At 32.3% G+C, this 18,913-nt stretch overlaps 1 protein-coding gene across 1 annotated transcript; it reads left to right on the top strand.

Moving 5' to 3' along the window:
• Positions 1-16,099: 16,099 nt before the first annotated feature.
• LOC141717009 (uncharacterized) lies at positions 16,100-16,800 on the top strand (the record flags this gene model as incomplete). The annotated part of the gene is given in 2 exon segments (XM_074519138.1): positions 16,100-16,281; positions 16,283-16,800. Coding segments are annotated over 2 exon segments (399 nt in total), but the record flags the coding sequence as incomplete, so codon positions are not given.
• Positions 16,801-18,913: the final 2,113 nt, after the last annotated feature.

The following is an 18,913-nucleotide window of genomic DNA, read 5'->3' as shown; positions in this document are numbered from 1 at the left end:
TAGACAACATTTATAAACAAAATTTCTGAAATTTACAAGTTACTAAAATTCTATTCCTTGGTATTCTTTGTAATTATCAAATGCTAAATTTCAGCAAGTTTAAGAACGATGTTGAATCACTATGTTTAGAAACGCAAACATGATCACAATCCTCAAAACCTACATGATCACAATCCTCAAAACCTATTAATTTCTCGCGTGCATTATCCTAATACTGCATTTAACAATGATGAGAGACAAGTCCACTGAATAAACACAAAGTAGATTGTGATGAGCAGTAGAAGAATAAGATAATGAAAGCTGATGCAGAGTTTCTGTAGAAGCTACAAGATCTGTGGTGGGCATTAGGGCACATCCAATTAGGAAGAAATAAAAGTTGTGGGGGTAAAATATGTAATGAGAGTCATATCTCCTTTTTTTCATATATTCCTCTCAATCCTCATAAAGTGGTTTACATGTTCTAGTTATAGCATATTCCCAGATGCAGTAGTAACCTCCCCCTGCTGCAATCTTTTGATCACAGGCTCTCCAACCTACAAATTGGTATCGCTTAAAGGAAATACGACACTTGTCTTCTATTAAGAGGCTAAAAGCACAAGTGAGGGAGATGGTACATTTTAGTTTTTTTTGCTAAGCGAACACGGTACAAGTCTCATGTTTATGGTTTGTGATGAAACATCCATCCCTACCCTACCCTCAAGGCCTCAATACATAAATTATTGATGACATAACAAGGATAGAATACCACCAAAAAGTTAAAATAATTATTAAGAGACCCATACCAAATGTGATACCAAATAATACAAGTACAACACATTGTTGCATGGTAGTGCTTTGGATTACTTAAAGGTGTGCTGGATATGTGTCCCAATCAAGGTAACAACAATGTGCCTGCAGAATGCACTATGGTTGGTTCATCTGTTTTCGTCGGAATTTACTAGGAAGGTTTAATCTGTGTCATGGGTATATGAATGTGAACCTCATATGTTGCGTTTGGCGCATTTGATTAGAGTAATATGAAAAGGAAATGGTCACCATCTCAATTTAGCCTTCTTTATTATCTCAAATAATATTTGCAGACCTGCTCAAACTAATATGACTCTCTACGATGACCTAGAAATGTCAGATTGCTTTGAAACCTTTTTAGAATCCTAATAGTCCCAAGGGTAGTTCAGCTAGTATATGCCAATTTGCAAAACACATGTTACATGACCCAGATTCAAAACTCAAGAAATTACGAAAGATATCCTAAATTACCTGGATTTATACGCATTAAAATTTCTGAGACAGTTCATGGAGTAAACTTGAGAAAAGTAAAAGCACAATCACAAGTCACTTAGAACCACATACTTGATAACAATCAAGAATGACAACCAGAACCTTACTTAGGATTATTCGAGGATATTCTCAGAATTACAATTGAGATCATCATTAGCAGAATATACAACTTACAAATGCTTGGTAGGTGCATGCCTTCTTTTACCCCACCACAAATGAATATGGTCCAAAAGGAGGCTACCTCCTTTTTCAGCTTGGCCTAAAGCACAGGCTTACAAGAGGCAAGTATGGAGAATCCATAGCCCATTTGACAACAACCTAGCATGAGAATCCTCCAGTTTACACATAACTTGACACTCCAAAGTTCACTTCTAATATCAAAAAGATATAGACATGCTTCCAAAACAAACTGGTAGGCCTATTTGTGAGACCATCTACGACTAAAGTTTAGGGGACCGTTTTGGTTTATGTAGACAACTCTTATGAATATGTAAATTTTTTCAACATGCCATTATATTGACAACAGCTAGAAACAAACTTATAAGGTTCTTCTGTTTATCGTTTGAACGAACACAGCAAAGGGTCATACGTGTTTTTCTTGTTTTTATCATCATACGTGCACTGTCCTACAAAAGAACTAAGAACTGATGGGCAAGATCTAATCCAGAACCACTGAAATATCTATCTACGTAGTTAGAAGACCATACCTAATAAATTGCTACCTTACCATGTTCAGAGTTCAAGTTTATTATTACAAATAAGAATCTTGCAGATTCAAGGGGAAGGACACCCAAAACTGTGATTTGCCTTCTAAGAAAAGAAGTATATTATCTACAGAGCCGGCCCTAGGATGAAGATTTCTGTGATCAGTTTTCTATTTTGAATTATTGCTGGGTACAATTTTTTTAACTTGCTTGGGGCCTCCAAATTTTCAGGGCCGGCCCTGATTATCTCATCAATCAAAGAGACATAAAATCCTCTCATTTTAGAATACAACTGATTTCCCAGCGTACCATCTTATCTTATGCCATTACCATACTCATACACAACACATCTAGAGGCATTCTACTCCATTAAAATTCTCTGTGGTGTTTCATTTTAATGTATAGAGAGAACAGTTTTTTTTGTAAGTTAAATAACAATTGTTTTTCTGTAAAAAGACCTTTTGTTCCTCTATAAGACTATAACTACAAGGTGCTTATGTTTATAGGGATCAAATCCTACATGGATTAGGTTTAACTTAAGTTTTATCTGATAAGTTATTACACATCCTTTAAGAGTGCTTATGAATTTGAAATGATACATGCTCCTGCTTGCCACTACTACAGGATCACTTGATATTACTGGCATGTCGATCATGGACTCGCCACAGTAAGCCATTGGTCTTCAACTAAGCAATGTCAACTCTGACCCAGGAAGATAGTAGGTGCAAGTCAAGGTCTTACGTGACGTGGTGACTGGTGCCTAACCAAAACATACTCAAGACTCAAAGAGAGATAATTTAGACTCTTGTTTCTTTGAAGGTCTGGGTAAGTTACTCGTAAGTCTTAGCTATATATCAACTGTTTGTCAATTACAGGATACTCTGTTGCAAAGGCACAATGAGCAGAACAGTTCCATTTTATGGATATAGAAGTATAGCATATAGATCATCAATTCCCTTAATGCAGATAGAAGGCTGCTGTTATAAAAGTTGCTCCTGTGACACAAAGTGACAAAAAACACCAAAATATAGAAGAATACCGAATATTTAACTTTGACTTTAAGGACGTCCCAAGAGGCATCAAGTTCCATAGCTTGTCAGAGAGGCTCAAGTCACTTTAACATATCGATTTTTTGCTCTTTCAATCACACATTTGATGCCACTATTTGGAACTTGTGAATAAGGCACCTGCAAATTGTAGCAAAGTGGAATGATGATAATTCTGAGCAGAACGTAAATGTAAACACAAAGAAAGTAAAATGAGAGAAAAAGCCTAAAATTTCTGCTTTGTCATTAACTCTCGACCGTTTTGGGCTAAAGGACAATGGCCAAAAATACCTTTTTTTAAAAAAAATTGTAACAATAATACCACTTTTTCAAGTATATGGCCAAAAATACTCATCTAATACGCATTTGTAAAATGGGTCATTTGAGAAATGGGTATTAGATAAAAAAAAGAAAAAAAACAAAAACAAAACAAAAGACACGCATTTCTGTGAAATGCGTATCACCAAAAGTCAAAGGGTGCCCAAATGCGTATCTCCTTTATAAATATTTTTTTATTTCTTTTTTAAACATTTTTTTACACAAATTAGTCGTTTGTTAAATGCGTATTAGTAATACCTAACTTAAAAATGCATATTAGAGTGGTATTTTTGGCCATATACTTGAAAAAGTGGTATTCTTGTCACAAACTCTAAAAAAAAGTGGTATTTTTGTCATTTTTTCTAGGCTAAACAATACACTATATTTGAAGTTCAAACGCCGGTTGTTCCAGAGGTGTGGGTTGCTGCAACTTTGGTGAATACAGACTTCCCGAAAAATAATGTTCAATGACCACAAAACAAGAATGATCAGGGGACTGACGACAACAAAAACAAATCCTCAGACGATTTCGTGAAGTCTGCCCTGATTCTACTGCACCTAACAAAAACAAATCCTCAGACGATTTCGTTTGATATTATCAAAAAATCAGTTTATACTGTTGGAAAATGAGTCCCATATTTTCAAATCAATTTCAGTCGTAATTGACTGAATGAATGGTGCTGGTAACGAGTGGCACTCGGAATGCGATTTCCTACAAAAGAGTTACCGAAATACTTTGAATCAATCAAATTGACTAAGGGATATTTTTGGATTTTGAAAATCCTACTATATTCAATTTGATTTCTAAAAAATCTTTTAAAATCTGATGATATTAAATAAGGATTGAAAAAAAATCTTTTAAAATCTGGGGTATTTAGTTTAGATTTTAAAAAGTCCATTAAAATCTATGGTATTCAATTTAGATTTTAAAAAATTCATTAAAATCTGGTGGTATTCAAAACTTCATGGATTTTTTTTGTATTTTATAAAATTGTAGATTTTGATGGATTTTTTTAGTGTATTTTATGTTTTCAGAAGTTTTAGCAAAACCCAAGAGATTTTGATAAATTTGTAAACTCTACGATATTTATTCAACAACTCCGCTAAAATTCATATACAATTAAAATCAGCCAAAATCAGCAATCATTCAAAATTAATGGATTGTTATAAATCCTCTAAAATCTTAATTGAATACGCCCCCTTAATAGTAAAAATTTGTGAAAAAATGAAAGTTCAAGTTTATTTTACAAAGTAGTATACATAGCTTTCATAGTATAAACTTATATAGTGCGTGGTTGTGAAGTATTATAATAAGTAATTTATTAATTAAAATGAATAAGTGGTTTAAAAGTGATAAATAGATTAATACTTATAAGTTATATAAGTTTTTGGATAATTTTAGTCATAAGTCAGAAATTTTTTACTTACATAAATTAAAATAAAATACTTTTAAATATAAATATTTTAATTCATGAATTTTAAATTAAATTAACATTTAAAACATATATTTTAACACAAAAGTTAATAAAAAGGTGAAAAATCAAATAAGTTGAGAAAAAATATGTCATTACTAACATTCAACTTATCAGATTATAAGTTATAAATTTTACTTATAAATTGGGTAAGTTGCCAAATAGGCCCGTAGTGTTCAAATGTATTACTTATATATTACTTTAACATCCACGTGCCCGCGGAGAAATGCAAATCATGTGCTTTCAAGGGGATTTCACTAAGCTTTTTCATTTTTTAATATGAATAAAGATTTTTCATTTTTATATTTATATTGATTTGGCATAATAATAAATTTAATTCAATTAACCGATTAGTTATTTAGCACGTCTAATTAATTATATATGGAGTAGCGCACACGTTTTCTCGAGCATATATAATATCACATAAGGATTAGGGTTTTTCATTTATTCGATACACACAAACACAGTCGTCTCCTCAACACAAACATTGTTTTCTCTTTGTTTCGGTGATAATTTTTTACTTCATTCTAGTTCGCTGAAAATCGTGAGAGGCTATCGAGTTACATATGAAAGAGATGTGTCATAAGTCCAATCATGTATGAGGATTTAGAAATAACTTTTATGTAATCTGTTTTGATTTTATTGATATTAATAAAAGACTTGTTTTGTTTTTATTGCGGGCTCTATCTATTTTAAGTGTTTAAATAAGATATACCACAGTTTAGAGTAAAGCTTTTTATGGATTTTGATGAGATCATAATAATGAGACCTAAAAGATGATAACTCTAAACTTAAATAATTCCTGGTCGTAGGATTACTAACTGGTAATTAATAATCCGCAAAGATTAGTACATACTATGTTTGCTTCATTATGAAGGTTGTCTGTTCTCATAGACATTTGTGTGGTGACACTAAAGCTAGTATGTAGGTGCTTATTATAGAATAAGTTCACTGAACATGACTCACACAGCTGAACAACTGATGGAGTTCACTCACGTGTCAGTAGTTGTTCACATAGTGATAGTTGTACAAGTATCCTTAGACTTGAGGTCATCATAGTCATCTTTGTGTACACTGAACTATGCTTTGGTTTAGTTCTTAGTCTCCAGGGATAATTATAAGGGCTCTACTGGGTATAGGAATTTGTACACGAAGATAGTGTATGATCAATAAAGGATCTACCCCTTCCAGTGAAGGAAGAGAATGTTCAATGCTGATCCACTTATGCTAGTTCAGGAATCTCTGGCCAGAGTGAATGAAATTAGAAAGGAGTTTCTAATTTACATTAATTAGAATTAAGCATAGTGAATGGGAGAGCATATGATTAAATAAGATAGGCTTGACACAAGTTTCATGTCTTGTATTTAATCGTGACATTGCAGGGTAGAAGGAATTAATTGTACGGTAACTATTCACTAAATGAGTTCTTGGTATTCTAAGTAGTGAATTCGTATTATCCGGATAGTCGCGATATGCTGAAAAGTATCTCTCACGATGTAGAATAAATATGATTAATTAATTAATCATATTCAATGAATTAGAAAATTTATATAAATAATGATAAAATAGTTTTATTATTATTTATTTCTACTACCGGCTTAATATTGAACCTACAGGGTCACACCATAAAAGAGAATGATTTAATGGTGGAGGAATTAATTAATAATGGCTTGTAATTATTTATTTGTGAAATAAATAATTAATTAGCAAATTTAATAATTGATTAAATGGGATTTAATTAATTATAAATTAATTAAGAAAAGTTCTTAATATTATTAATTAAGAATTTAATTTTGAAAATTAAATAAAGTGAGAGAATTATTTCTAAAGTGTTTAGAAAAATGATTAATAATTAAAAGGTATTTTAATTATTAGTTAATAGGTTAATAAAAATAAAGGGTTAATAATTATAATATTTTAATGGAAAATTTTCAGCTGAAAATTTTGCCTATAAATAAACTATTATAAACCCTTATTTTGCCTCAACCTAAAAATTACAAAACCCTAATTCTCTCCACCTCCACCTCCTCCATTACATCGATTTCTTGGTGGATACACGTGGAGTGCTTCACACTTGAGGAGCAGCTGCAAGGGACCTCCGCTCGTGGTTCTTGGATCACTTTTAAAGGTTAGAAACGATCCCTCGATTCAATTTACGATCTGTATGCGTATTATATGGATTTTATATTATGAAAATTGTTTTACCATGCTTCCATGATAGATAAAATCCTACAATGGTATCAGAGCATAAGTTGTATGCATATAGATGTGTGATAAAAATTTCAGAATTTTATGTGCTTGTATGAATTAATTATGATTTTTACAAGTTATATCATGGATTTATTATGACTGATTAGAAATTATTTCTCAGAATAATTTTGACTGTGGATCTGGGTTCTACAAGTGTTCTAGATCGTCTGGGTATTTTTTTTCATAATTTTATGATGAATGGATTAATTATTATGATTTTTTGAAGTTATTTTAATTAAATTCGTAATTAAATATATATATATATATATAATCTGTTAGTATATATATATATATTTAGTTGTCACCTGCTGTGGTTTTTAAAGTATTGATGGTGGCACCGAAAAAGAGAAAACGGCAGCAGTAATAAGTACGGCGGCGACTGTCAGGAACAAAGGGGAGGACCGCGCGTCTAACGTGCGCGCGTGGGGCACACACGCTCGTGGGTCACGCGCGTGCGTGTCACACGCGCGGGTCAACAGTCAGCGCTGTGCTGACATCATGCTAACGTCATCAGATGACGTCATGCTGACGTCAGCTTAGGGTTTGGTGCGCGTGAGGCGCGTGTGCGCGTGGGGAAGCGTGGAAGAAAGTCTGACACGCGCCTGACAGCGCGTGTGCGCGTGGCGGCGCGTGGCTTTGCTTCTCGGGGCGCGTGAAGGCGCGTGGGTGGTTAGAATGGGGCGTTCTTGGTGCCGTTGGATTCGTCTTTTCGAGACGCATCTAATGGTATATTATATTGTATTTTCTGAAATTGTTTCGGACTGTTTATAGCTAACAAAAGTATTTTAAAGCATGTTTTTAACTGTTTTAATTACTTTTAAATGCCTCATGTGATACATAGAGATGTATAATGCTTAGACTAATATGCTACATGATTTAACATACCTACCTTTACGTTTATTCATATTTATATATGTGATATATGCCTATGTTTACCATTGGATGATAGATTTAGGTGAACTTAATTAACATAAGGCGTTTTTTAGACAATCTAGTATAGTGAAATTATTTCATGACCTTAATATAAATATTATGAATACGATCATGAGATTCTTGTGTTTATGAAACACGTAATTGAATATGAATTTTCAATATTGAGAGAAAGGATGATTCTGTCAACAACAGATTTATATCTGTAAGAAAGGGTTATTAAGTGACGCCTCTTGACAATGCTTCACCCGATCTGGGAATCATCTGATTATCGATTATTGATTTGAAATATTTAATTTAAAAGGAAGAATCTCTTTATAATATGATTATGATTGTAACGTAATATAATCCCTCTAAAATTAAATAATATCAAGTAGTAATTGGCCAATGACACAACGGGCTTGTGTTGATCATAGCCTTCCAACATGATAGAAAGTGGTTCTTATTTTAAATCATTGTCGTTTCGTGCTACAGCCGAGGGCTTTGATTTCAAAATAAGAAATACTTGTCTATTACATAGAGATGTGTACATTGAATTAGAATCTAAAGGTCGTTACGTGCTACAACCGTGGCCGTTGGAGACTGATTCAATTGTACGAAATGTTGGGTTAGGCTTGACTTAGAATATTGAGTTTGTCGTGCTACAGCCATGACTCAATTATTCAAGAGGCTAAAGTTATATTAGGGAATAACATAAGATGTAATTGACAAGAGTTGTCTGCGTATTGAACATCACATGACGTTTCGTGCTACAGCCGAGGTTGTGTGATGGAATGTAGGATCATAGCATTATGAATGCTTAGTTTTCACTTAGGGGTTGTATAAATTAGATAAACTAGTGGAAGCCACTTATGAATAAAGACCCGATTCATATAGTATTTTGAAATGAAATTGAATATTTGCTAAGTGTTGTTATGTGTTTATCATTTACAGATTTACTATATTCGTTATGTCTTCTGCACTATCACTCCGGAGCATACTAGATGCTCACAAGTTGACTGGTCCTAATTTTGCTGACTGGCTTCGATACTTGAGAATTGTTCTCAGGGTTGAGAAGCTGGAATATGTGCTTGACTCACCTAAGCCTACTGAACCTGCTAGTGATGCACATAATGATGAACATGTTGTGTATCGTAAGTGGATTGATTATGCAAATGTTGCTCAATGCATCATGCTAGCTTCCATGAACATTGAGCTACAGAAGCAACATGAGCATATGGATTCTCACACTATCCTCATGCATCTACAAGAGTTGTATGATGTGGCAGGGAGGACAGCTCGATATGAGATATCAAAGGAGCTGTTCGGTTGTAGGATGTCTGAGGGATCATCTGTGAATGACCATGTACTTAAGATGATCAATTTGATTGAACGTCTTGGACAACTTGGTTTTGCCATGGATGGGGAGCTGAGCCAAGACTTGGTCTTGCAATCACTTCCGAGTTCGTTCTCGCAGTTTGTTGTGAACTTTCACACGAATAAGCTGGATGTTAGCCTGCCTGAACTCCACAACATGTTGAAGACTGCGGAATCGAATTTCCCCCTAAGAAGAGTTATGTTCTTCTAATTGATGAAGGTTCCAATCCTAAAAAAAGGAAGAAGAGCCCTTCCAAGAAGAAGAAAGTAGGTGAGAAAAAGCCGGTTCCACCAAAAGCTGAAGACCCCAAGAGCAAAGTTGTTTGCTTTCACTGTAACAAGGTGGGGCACTGGAAGAGGAACTGCAAGGTTTACCTTGCAGAATTGAAGAAGAAGAAGGGTAGTGAGACTATTGCTTCTGATTCAGGTATATTCATGATCGAAGTTAATATGTCACTAAGTCAAGTTTCTACTTGGATATTAGATACCGCCTGTGGTTCTCATATTTGCAATTCGTTGCAAGGACTAAAGGGAAGTAGGACTCTTGAAGAAGATGAGGTGATTCTACGTATGGGCAATGGAGGAAGGGTTGTCGCCATATCTGTAGGATCATTTAGTTTACATATGCCTACGGGCAAGACTATTATTTTGAATAATTGTTATTACGTTCCCTCTATTGTGAGGAATATTGTTTCTATTCCTATGTTGGATTTGGATGGTTTTTCATTTATTATTAAGAATAATGAATGTTCTATTCTTAGAGATAATGTTCTTTATGGATGTGGTACTTTAAATAATGGCCTGTATGTATGTGACGTAGAGCATAATTTACTTCAGATTGAACAAAATAATAAAAGAAAAAGGGATGATGAAAATCTCACTTTCTTGTGGCACTGCAGACTTGGTCATATTAGTGAAAATAGACTGCGGACATTGCATAAGGAAGGGTTACTTGACCCCTTTGATTTTGAATCATATCCTACATGCGAGTCTTGTCTATTGGGTAAAATGACCAAATCTCCATTTAGTGGACATGGAGAGAGGGCTGCAGATTTGCTAGGATTGGTACACACAGATGTATGTGGACCAATGTCTACGCAAGCCATGGGTGGATTTTCATACTTCATTACTTTCATAGATGATCGATCTAGATTCGGATATGTGTATTTGATGAAACACAAGTCTGAAGCCTTTGAAAAGTTCAAAGAATATAAGTATGAAGTGGAGAAACAAACCAAACAAAGTATTATAACTCTTCGATCAGATCGAGGTGGTGAATACTTGAATGGAGAGTTTCTAGATTATCTCAAAGAAAATGGTATAGTCTCCCAGTGGACTCCTCCATATACTCCAAAGTTGAATGGGGTATCTGAAAGGAGAAATCGAACTTTGTTAGACATGGTTCGGTCCATTATGAGCTATGCGAATCTCCCAGTATTCCTATGGGGTTATGCATTGGAAACCTCAGCATATTTACTGAATAAGGTGCCTTTCAAATCTTTTCCTCAAACTCCATATGAGATATGGAAAGAAAGGAAACCGAGTCTTAAATACGTTAAGATTTGGGGATGTCCAGCTTATGTCAAGAAAGTTGACCCAGATAAGCTGGAATCTCGATCCGTAAAATATAATTTTATGGGATATCCTAAAGAGACTTTGAGGTATTACTTTTACACCGATCATCGGGTGTTTGTCTCCAGACATGCTACCTTCTTGGAAAAACAGTTTATCCTTGAAGGAAACAGTGGGAGCAAAATTGAACTTGATGAAGTTCAAGAAGCACAAACTACTACGGATCAAGTGGAAACACCTGTTTAGACTGAACAACCTTCTGTGGAACAACCCATTCGTAGGACAGGGAGAGTGTCTCGCCAAACTGAGAGGTATTATGGCATTGTCATTGAGAATGACAATGAGTTGTCAATCATTGATGATGACGATCCTGTGACCTATAATGAGGTTATGAGTAGTGTTGACTCAGAGAAATGACATAGTGCCATGAAATCCGAAATGGAATCTATGTATACCAACCAAGTATGGACTCTGGTTGAGGCGCCTGAAGGTGTTAAGCTTATTGGGTGCAAGTGGGTATACAAAGGAAAGATTGGAGCAGATGGCCATGTAGAGACCTATAAGGCCAGGCTCGTGACAAAAGGATTCAAACAAAGGCAAGGGATTGACTTTGATGAAACTTTTTCGCCTGTAGCCCTGTTAAAATCAATTCGGATTTTGCTTGCAATTGCTACTTACTACGACTATGAGGTCTGGCAAATGGACGTGAAAACGGCCTTCCTCAATGGGGAACTTGAGGAGGAAGTGTATATGACACAACCAGAGGGTTTTCTTTCCAAGGGAAAAGAACACCTAGTGTGTAAGCTGCTGCGAAACATATATGGTTTAAGGCAAGCTTCTCGTAGATGGAACATCCGTTTTGATGAGACAATCAAAGACTTTGGTTTTATCAAAAACATAGATGAACCATGTGTCTACAAGAAGGTTAGTGGGAGCGCGGTAACATTTCTTGTATTGTATGTGGATGACATACTTCTTATAGGAAATGATATACCGATGCTGCAATCAGTCAAAGTATGGCTATCAAAGAACTTTACCATGAAGGACTTGGGAGAAGCATCCTACATTCTCGGTATGAAGTTCTATATAGATAGATCTAGAAGAATGATAGGTTTTACCCAAGGTACATACATCCAGAAAGTGCTTAAAAGGTTTAGCATGGAAAACTCCAAAAGAGGTCTCATACCGATGAGCCATGGAGTGTCCCTTTTCGAAAAAATGTCTCCTAAGACACCTGAGGAAAGAGAGCGTATGAGTAAGATTCCTTATGCTTCAGCAATAGGATCTATCATGTACGCGATGTTGTGTACTAGGCCTGATGTTGCTTATTTAATTAGTGTGACGAGCAGATATCAGTCAAATCCAGGTGAAGACCACTGGAAAGTAGTGAAGAACATCCTTAAGTACTTGCGAAGGACTAAGGACATTTTTCTTGTTTTTGGTGGTGAATCTGAGTTGAAAATAGAGGGTTATACTGACTCTAGTTTTCAATCAGAAAGTGATAGCAAATCCATGTCAGGGTACGTGTTTACTCTGAATGGTGGTGCGATTAGTTGGAAGAGTTTCAAACAGTCTACAACGGCTGACTCCACAGCGGAAGCAGAATATATAGCTGCAAGTGAGGCTGCAAAAGAAGCCGTTTGGATGAGGAAATTTGTTTCTGAGTTGGGAGTTGTTCCTAGCGTTGAAGAGCCTATTGTGTTGTATTGTGATAACAACGCAGCAATAGCACAAGCCAAGGAACCTAGGTCTCATAAAAATTCCAAACATATCCTGCGGCGCTTTCATCTGATTAGGGAGATTGTTGAAAGAGGAGATGTCAACGTCGAGAGAGTTGACACACATAACAACATAGCAGACCCTTTAACAAAGCCATTTTCTCAAAGTCACTTTGATCGTCATAAAGACAAGATGGGTATTAGATACCAGAATGATTAGCTTTAGTACAAGTGGGAGATTGAAAGATAATCATATATGAGGATTTAGGAATAACTTTTATGTAATCTGTTTTGATTTCATTGATATTAATAAAAGACTTGTTTTGTTTTTATTGTTGGCTCTATCTATTTTAAGTGTTTGAATAAGATATACCACAGTTTAGAGTAAAGCTTTTTATGGATTTTGATGAGATCATAATAATGAGACCTAAAAGATGATAACTCTAAACTTAAATAGTTCCTGGTCGTAGGATTACTAATTGGTAATTAATAATCCGCAAAGATCAGTACATACTATGCTTGCTTCATTATGAAGGATGTCTGTTCTCATAGACATTTGCGTGGTGACACTAAAGCTAGTATGTAGGTGCTTATTATAGAATAAGTTCACTGAACATGACTCACACAGCTGAACAACTGATGGAGTTCACTCACGTGTCAGGAGTTGTTCGCATAGTGATAGTTGTACAAGAATCCTTAGACTTGAGGTCATCATAGTCATCTTGTGTACACTGAACTATGTTTTGGTTTAGTTCTTAGTCTCCAGGGACAATTATAAAGGCTCTACTGGGTATAGGAATTTGTACACGAAGATAGTGTATGATCAATAAAGAATCTACCCCTTCCAGTGAAGGAAGAGAATGTTCAATGCTGATCCACTTATGCTAGTTCAGGAATCTCTGGCCAGAGTGAATGAAATTAGAAAGGAGTTTCTAATTTACATTAATTAGAACTAAGCATAGTGAATGGGAGAGCATATGATTAAATAAGATAGGCTTGACACAAGTTCCATACCTTGTATTTAATCGTGACATTGCAGGGTAGAAGGAATTAATTGTACGGTAACTATTCACTGAATGAGTTCTTGGTATTCTAAGCAGTGAATTCGTATTATCCGGATAGTCGCGATATGCTGAAAAGTATCCCTCACGATGTAGAATAAATATGATTAATTAATTAATCATATTTAATGAATTAGAGAATTTATATAAATAACGATAAAATAGTTTTATTATTATTTATTTCTACTACCGGCTTAATATTGAACCTACACGGTCACACCATAAAAGAGAATGATTTAATGGTTGAGGAATTAATTAATAATGGCTTGTAATTATTTATTTGTTAAATAAATAATTAATTAGCAAATTTAATAATTGATTAAATGGGATTTAATTAATTATAAATTAATTAAGAAAAGTTCTTAATATTATTAATTAAGAATTTAATTTTGGAAATTAAATAAAGTGAGAGAATTATTTCTAAAGTGTTTAGAAAAATGATTAATAATTAAAAGGTGTTTTAATTATTAGTTAATAGGTTAATAAAAATAAAGGGTTAATAATAATAATATTTTATGGGAAAATTTTCAACTGAAAATTTTGCCTATAAATATACTATTATAAACCCTTATTTTGCCTCAACCTAAAAATTACAAAATCCTAATTCTCTCTACCTCCACCTCCTCCATTACATCGATTTCTTGGTAGATACCGGTGGAGTGCTTCACACTTGAGGAGCAGCTGCAAGGGACCTCCGCTCGTGGTTCTTCGATCGCTTTTAAAGGTTAGAAACGATCCCTCGATTCAATTCACGATCTGTATGCGTATTATATGGATTTTATATCATGAAAATTGTTTTACCATGCTTCCGTGATAGATAAAATCTTACAACATATATGGTGAGAGAGATGAAATAGCATTAAGGAGACAATCAGAAGCCTTTCCCGTCTAACCTAATTTTGTGTTCACTTTCCCAAACTAACCTATTTTGTTCAATTCTTTCCAAAATAACCTATTTTTTTTAACTCTTCTCAAACTAACCTAGTTTTTATATTTTCTAACATTTAGTTATAATTATAAATTATAGAATATTATTAATTTATATTAATGCTAAATAACATTTTCAATAATAAACAAAAATATTCAAATACAATAATTGATTAATACTTGGTTAAATATAATGCATATTATAATTTTTTTCTATTTTGTTTCGCATATTTTTTGTTTGAGCAATTAAAAAACTTGTTTGTGGAGGCATATATGGGCTTTAAACAACATGTTTGACATATTTTTTTCATTTTTTTCGGTATTCAAATACTAACGTTCTATTTTGGCATAAACTAAAAATCTCGAAAAAATATTATGTGTAGCTATAGTATTTTAAGGTCCAAAATTGACTACAAAATAGACCCCATCACATTATTGATATCAGATATGATCAAATATGAAATCTGGCTTGTTTGAAATCACAAAACTACGTGCAGATCATACTTGTCTTTTAAGGACAATTGAACTAGATCATCAAAAGCTTAGTTCGAGTTTGATTGCAAGCACTATAAAACAACAAGTAAGGTTCTAATTTTGTTTATTTCACTTGGTATGTTTAATATGTCGGAGTATATTTTTGATAATTTATTACGTGTGATTAGGTCTTGGAGAGTCTATCAATAAATTTTTTGATAATTTATGTTGTTTAAATCCCTAAATATACCTCCACAGACAAGTTTTTTTAATTGCTCAAACAAGAAATATGCGAAATAAAATAGAAAAAAATTATAATATGCATTATATTTAACCAATTATTAATGAATTATTGTATTTTAATATTTTTATTTATTATTGAAAATATTATTCAGCATGTAGATAAATTAATAATATTGTATAATTTATAATTATAACTAAATGTTAGAAAATATAAAAACTAGGTTAGTTTGGGAAGAGTGGAAAAAAATAGATCATTTTGAAAAGAATTGAACAAAATAGGTTAATTTGGGAAATTGAACATAAAGTATGGAAATGCTTCGACAATTGGACTCCCCAACGTCTACATTGATATTTTTTTTGTTTATTAGCAGGGTAGTTATTTATATATCTATTATTTGTAGGCACGCACACACTTACTTATATGTATTAATTATATATATTGATTACAGATTGTTTCACATATATCTTATAAATATTATTATAAAATATAATATTTTAATAATTTTGGACAATATTTTTTGCATCAATTTGAAAAACATGTTTTATATATGAATTAAAAAAGAGGTAAACAGATTTTTTTTAATAAAAATAATATACAGCACGGAAAGTGGGAAGATAAAGAGGGGCGATCAAAACGTTCCGGAACCCATGACAAATTATAATTTGGATTATTCCATAAAAAAGAAAAGAATTATCCAGACACGCGTCCATATAGGTGAAACTGGCTAATAACAATTTATCTCGACAAAAAGAAGATGCAGGAGGCAACAAACAACAGAGCATAGAAAAGAAAGGGTTGTGATCCCAGCGGTGAGCCGTGACGAGGAAGGCAGAAAGAGAGTAGTCAAAATTCAAGTTGAGTCGGGAAACGTGGACACCATAAAATACGTAGAGAAGAAGCTGACAGACAAAGGCGTGATCGGCATCCGAGAGGGAGGCAGGGCATGGAGGAAAATATACGTGGGAAGGGCCTTTAGGTGTAGAGAATCAAGTGGATGTTTAGTCTATACCCGTGGCTTTGGACAAGAATGATCCTAATTATGTTGATGACGAGGATGAAGACAAGGTTGTTGGACATGTTGAGGTTGCCAAAGTTGCGGAAGGAAGTGAAGGTGTTGCGAGACTTGACGTTAATCTTCAGCCTCGCTGACACATCTAATTTAGTGGCGGAACCAGGATTTCGAAAAGTCTGTTGTATGGTATGGGGCTTCATACCCATTACTTGGTGCTTATTATTGCTTAATGCATGGGGAAGTATCCGTCTCTAGAGTTGGATTCAATTGAGCCCGTTTTTTTCCATACTCTACCATCCTCAAGCTAGGCATATTGTTTACTTTTATTTATATTTTTGCTAAATTCGCAAGATTTGTCAAGACATGTGAACCAATTTTTTCATACCTTTTCCAGATAAATATATGTACATTTCTGTTGGTTATTTTTCGTTTTTGTTGACGGGGTTATGGGCTAGTATTAAGTTTGAGGTACGTTTAAAATATATATTTAAAAGTTTGTACGTTTATAATATATAAAGTTAATATATAAATTTAAAAGTTTGTACTTTATAATATAAAAAGTTAATCATTAAATATTAAAGTGAACCCTAAAATAAAAGTCATGTCTAAATTTAGGCACTAATTAATTTGAATCACTAAATTCAAAATATATATCAAACAAAATATATATCAAACAGATAACTCAAAATATGTACTCGAGATTAAAAATTATTTGTATAGAGTTTCACACTTTTTTCTTGAATATTATCGTAACAAAATGAAAAATTATGAATTATGATATTTAATATAAGTATATCTAGATTTTATAAAAAATTATTTACTAATTGTTTTTATTTAAAATCAAGAAAATTGACTACAAAATCAAAATTAAATAGTATAATAGTAAAATTCATAATTTTTCATTAAATTGTAATAGAATTTGAAAAAAAACAAAAAAAAAACATAATTTTAATTTTTAAACACAAATGTAAAGATATGTGTTTGCTATTTAGTTTGATATTAGTAATTAAGATAATATCCTGTAAATATATAGTATTCGCTTGATTGATCGCTTTAATATTTTTATCCAAAAATCTCTTTTATATATAATAGCACAATAAGGGGATAATATTTTGAGATTAAAAAGTCTCATTGAAAAGACTAAACTACCCCTATTTTTAATATTTATATAAAAGTTATGTTTTATGGGAATGGAATTCGAGTTGCTTCATTCTTCTATACATCTCATACCACTACACCATATTGTCACATATGTTTTTTTATCAAACACATAATATGTAAGTGTGCTAAAGAAATATTTTATTTAACTTTAAAGATAGCTACATGAATTTCGCAAAAAAAATGATAGTTACTTTAATATTTGTACAATTAATTTTAAAAAACTGAATTCCAAATACTCCGTATAAAGTTAGGTATAGTACATAAATGAATTATTATCTTATTTATTATTATTTTTTAGTTTGAAAATATATCTCATATATTTTTAACATATTTTTTATTATAAAAAATAATTAAAATGTACATATATCATTTTTATAGAAAATATTGAAAATAGAATCGCCTATATATAAATAATCTAGATTGATATTAAATATTTAGATAAATTCGAATTATAATGAGTTAATGAATTTTAGTTTATTTTGAATTTGAAATCAGAATTTGTCCAATTGTTCAAAATTATACTCGAAATTTAACTACATGACTAGCCGAAAAACATTGTCACATTCTACGTTTAGTAAATTTAAATTTATGTTTGACTAGAATATCTTACCAATAATGTGAAATATTTTGATATCTTATATTAATATAAATTAATGTGTTTGAGATATTTATAGAAGGAAGTCAATTGATTATTTGTATTAAAATTACTAACTTCACTAGTAGCGCAAGAGTGTTTTGGGACTTGTCCCGATTTTAAAAATATTTGAAATTTGATATGAGATCTCACGATATTTTTTAAAACTACGATGATGTATTAAATAGATTTTTTTTTCATTTTTCACTTTAAAAAAACTAGCATTTTAAACAGAATTCTTTTAGATAAACAATATTTATTGATCAAGATAATATTGTACAAATATTTTGAATTATTTTAATATTTTGAATTATTCAAATAAAAGTTATATCTAGACTATATTATAGCATTTGAATCAATACATTTTATACTATTTTAAAAAAAATATATATTGTTCAATAATTTGAAGGAATTAACCAGTTCAACTAATATTTATAAAATTTTATCAAATTGAAATTTTTTTAATTTTAGGAGAATAGTATACAATATTATCAAATTTTTATATGAAGAAATATTAGAGTTGTAATGAAAGAAACTTAAAAATAGTTTAAATAACAATATAATTACAATTTTTCCTTCAAATTCTTAAAAAAATCATGAACATCAATAATAAGTCTTACAATATATAATTTATTTTTATGTTACATGATTGATACTCGGTCATGTAAAAAACAGATATGGATTGTTTGTTATTGATAATTTGAATACCGTATATAAATTATTGCAATTTATTTATTACATAATTTTAATTTTTGA

The sequence above is a fragment of the Apium graveolens genome, chromosome 4 (genome assembly GCF_009905375.1).
Source record: "Apium graveolens cultivar Ventura chromosome 4, ASM990537v1, whole genome shotgun sequence".
Taxonomy (NCBI): Eukaryota; Viridiplantae; Streptophyta; class Magnoliopsida; order Apiales; family Apiaceae; genus Apium; species Apium graveolens.
Note: the sequence above shows the minus strand (reverse complement) of the source record. Positions and strands in the feature narration are given on the sequence as shown.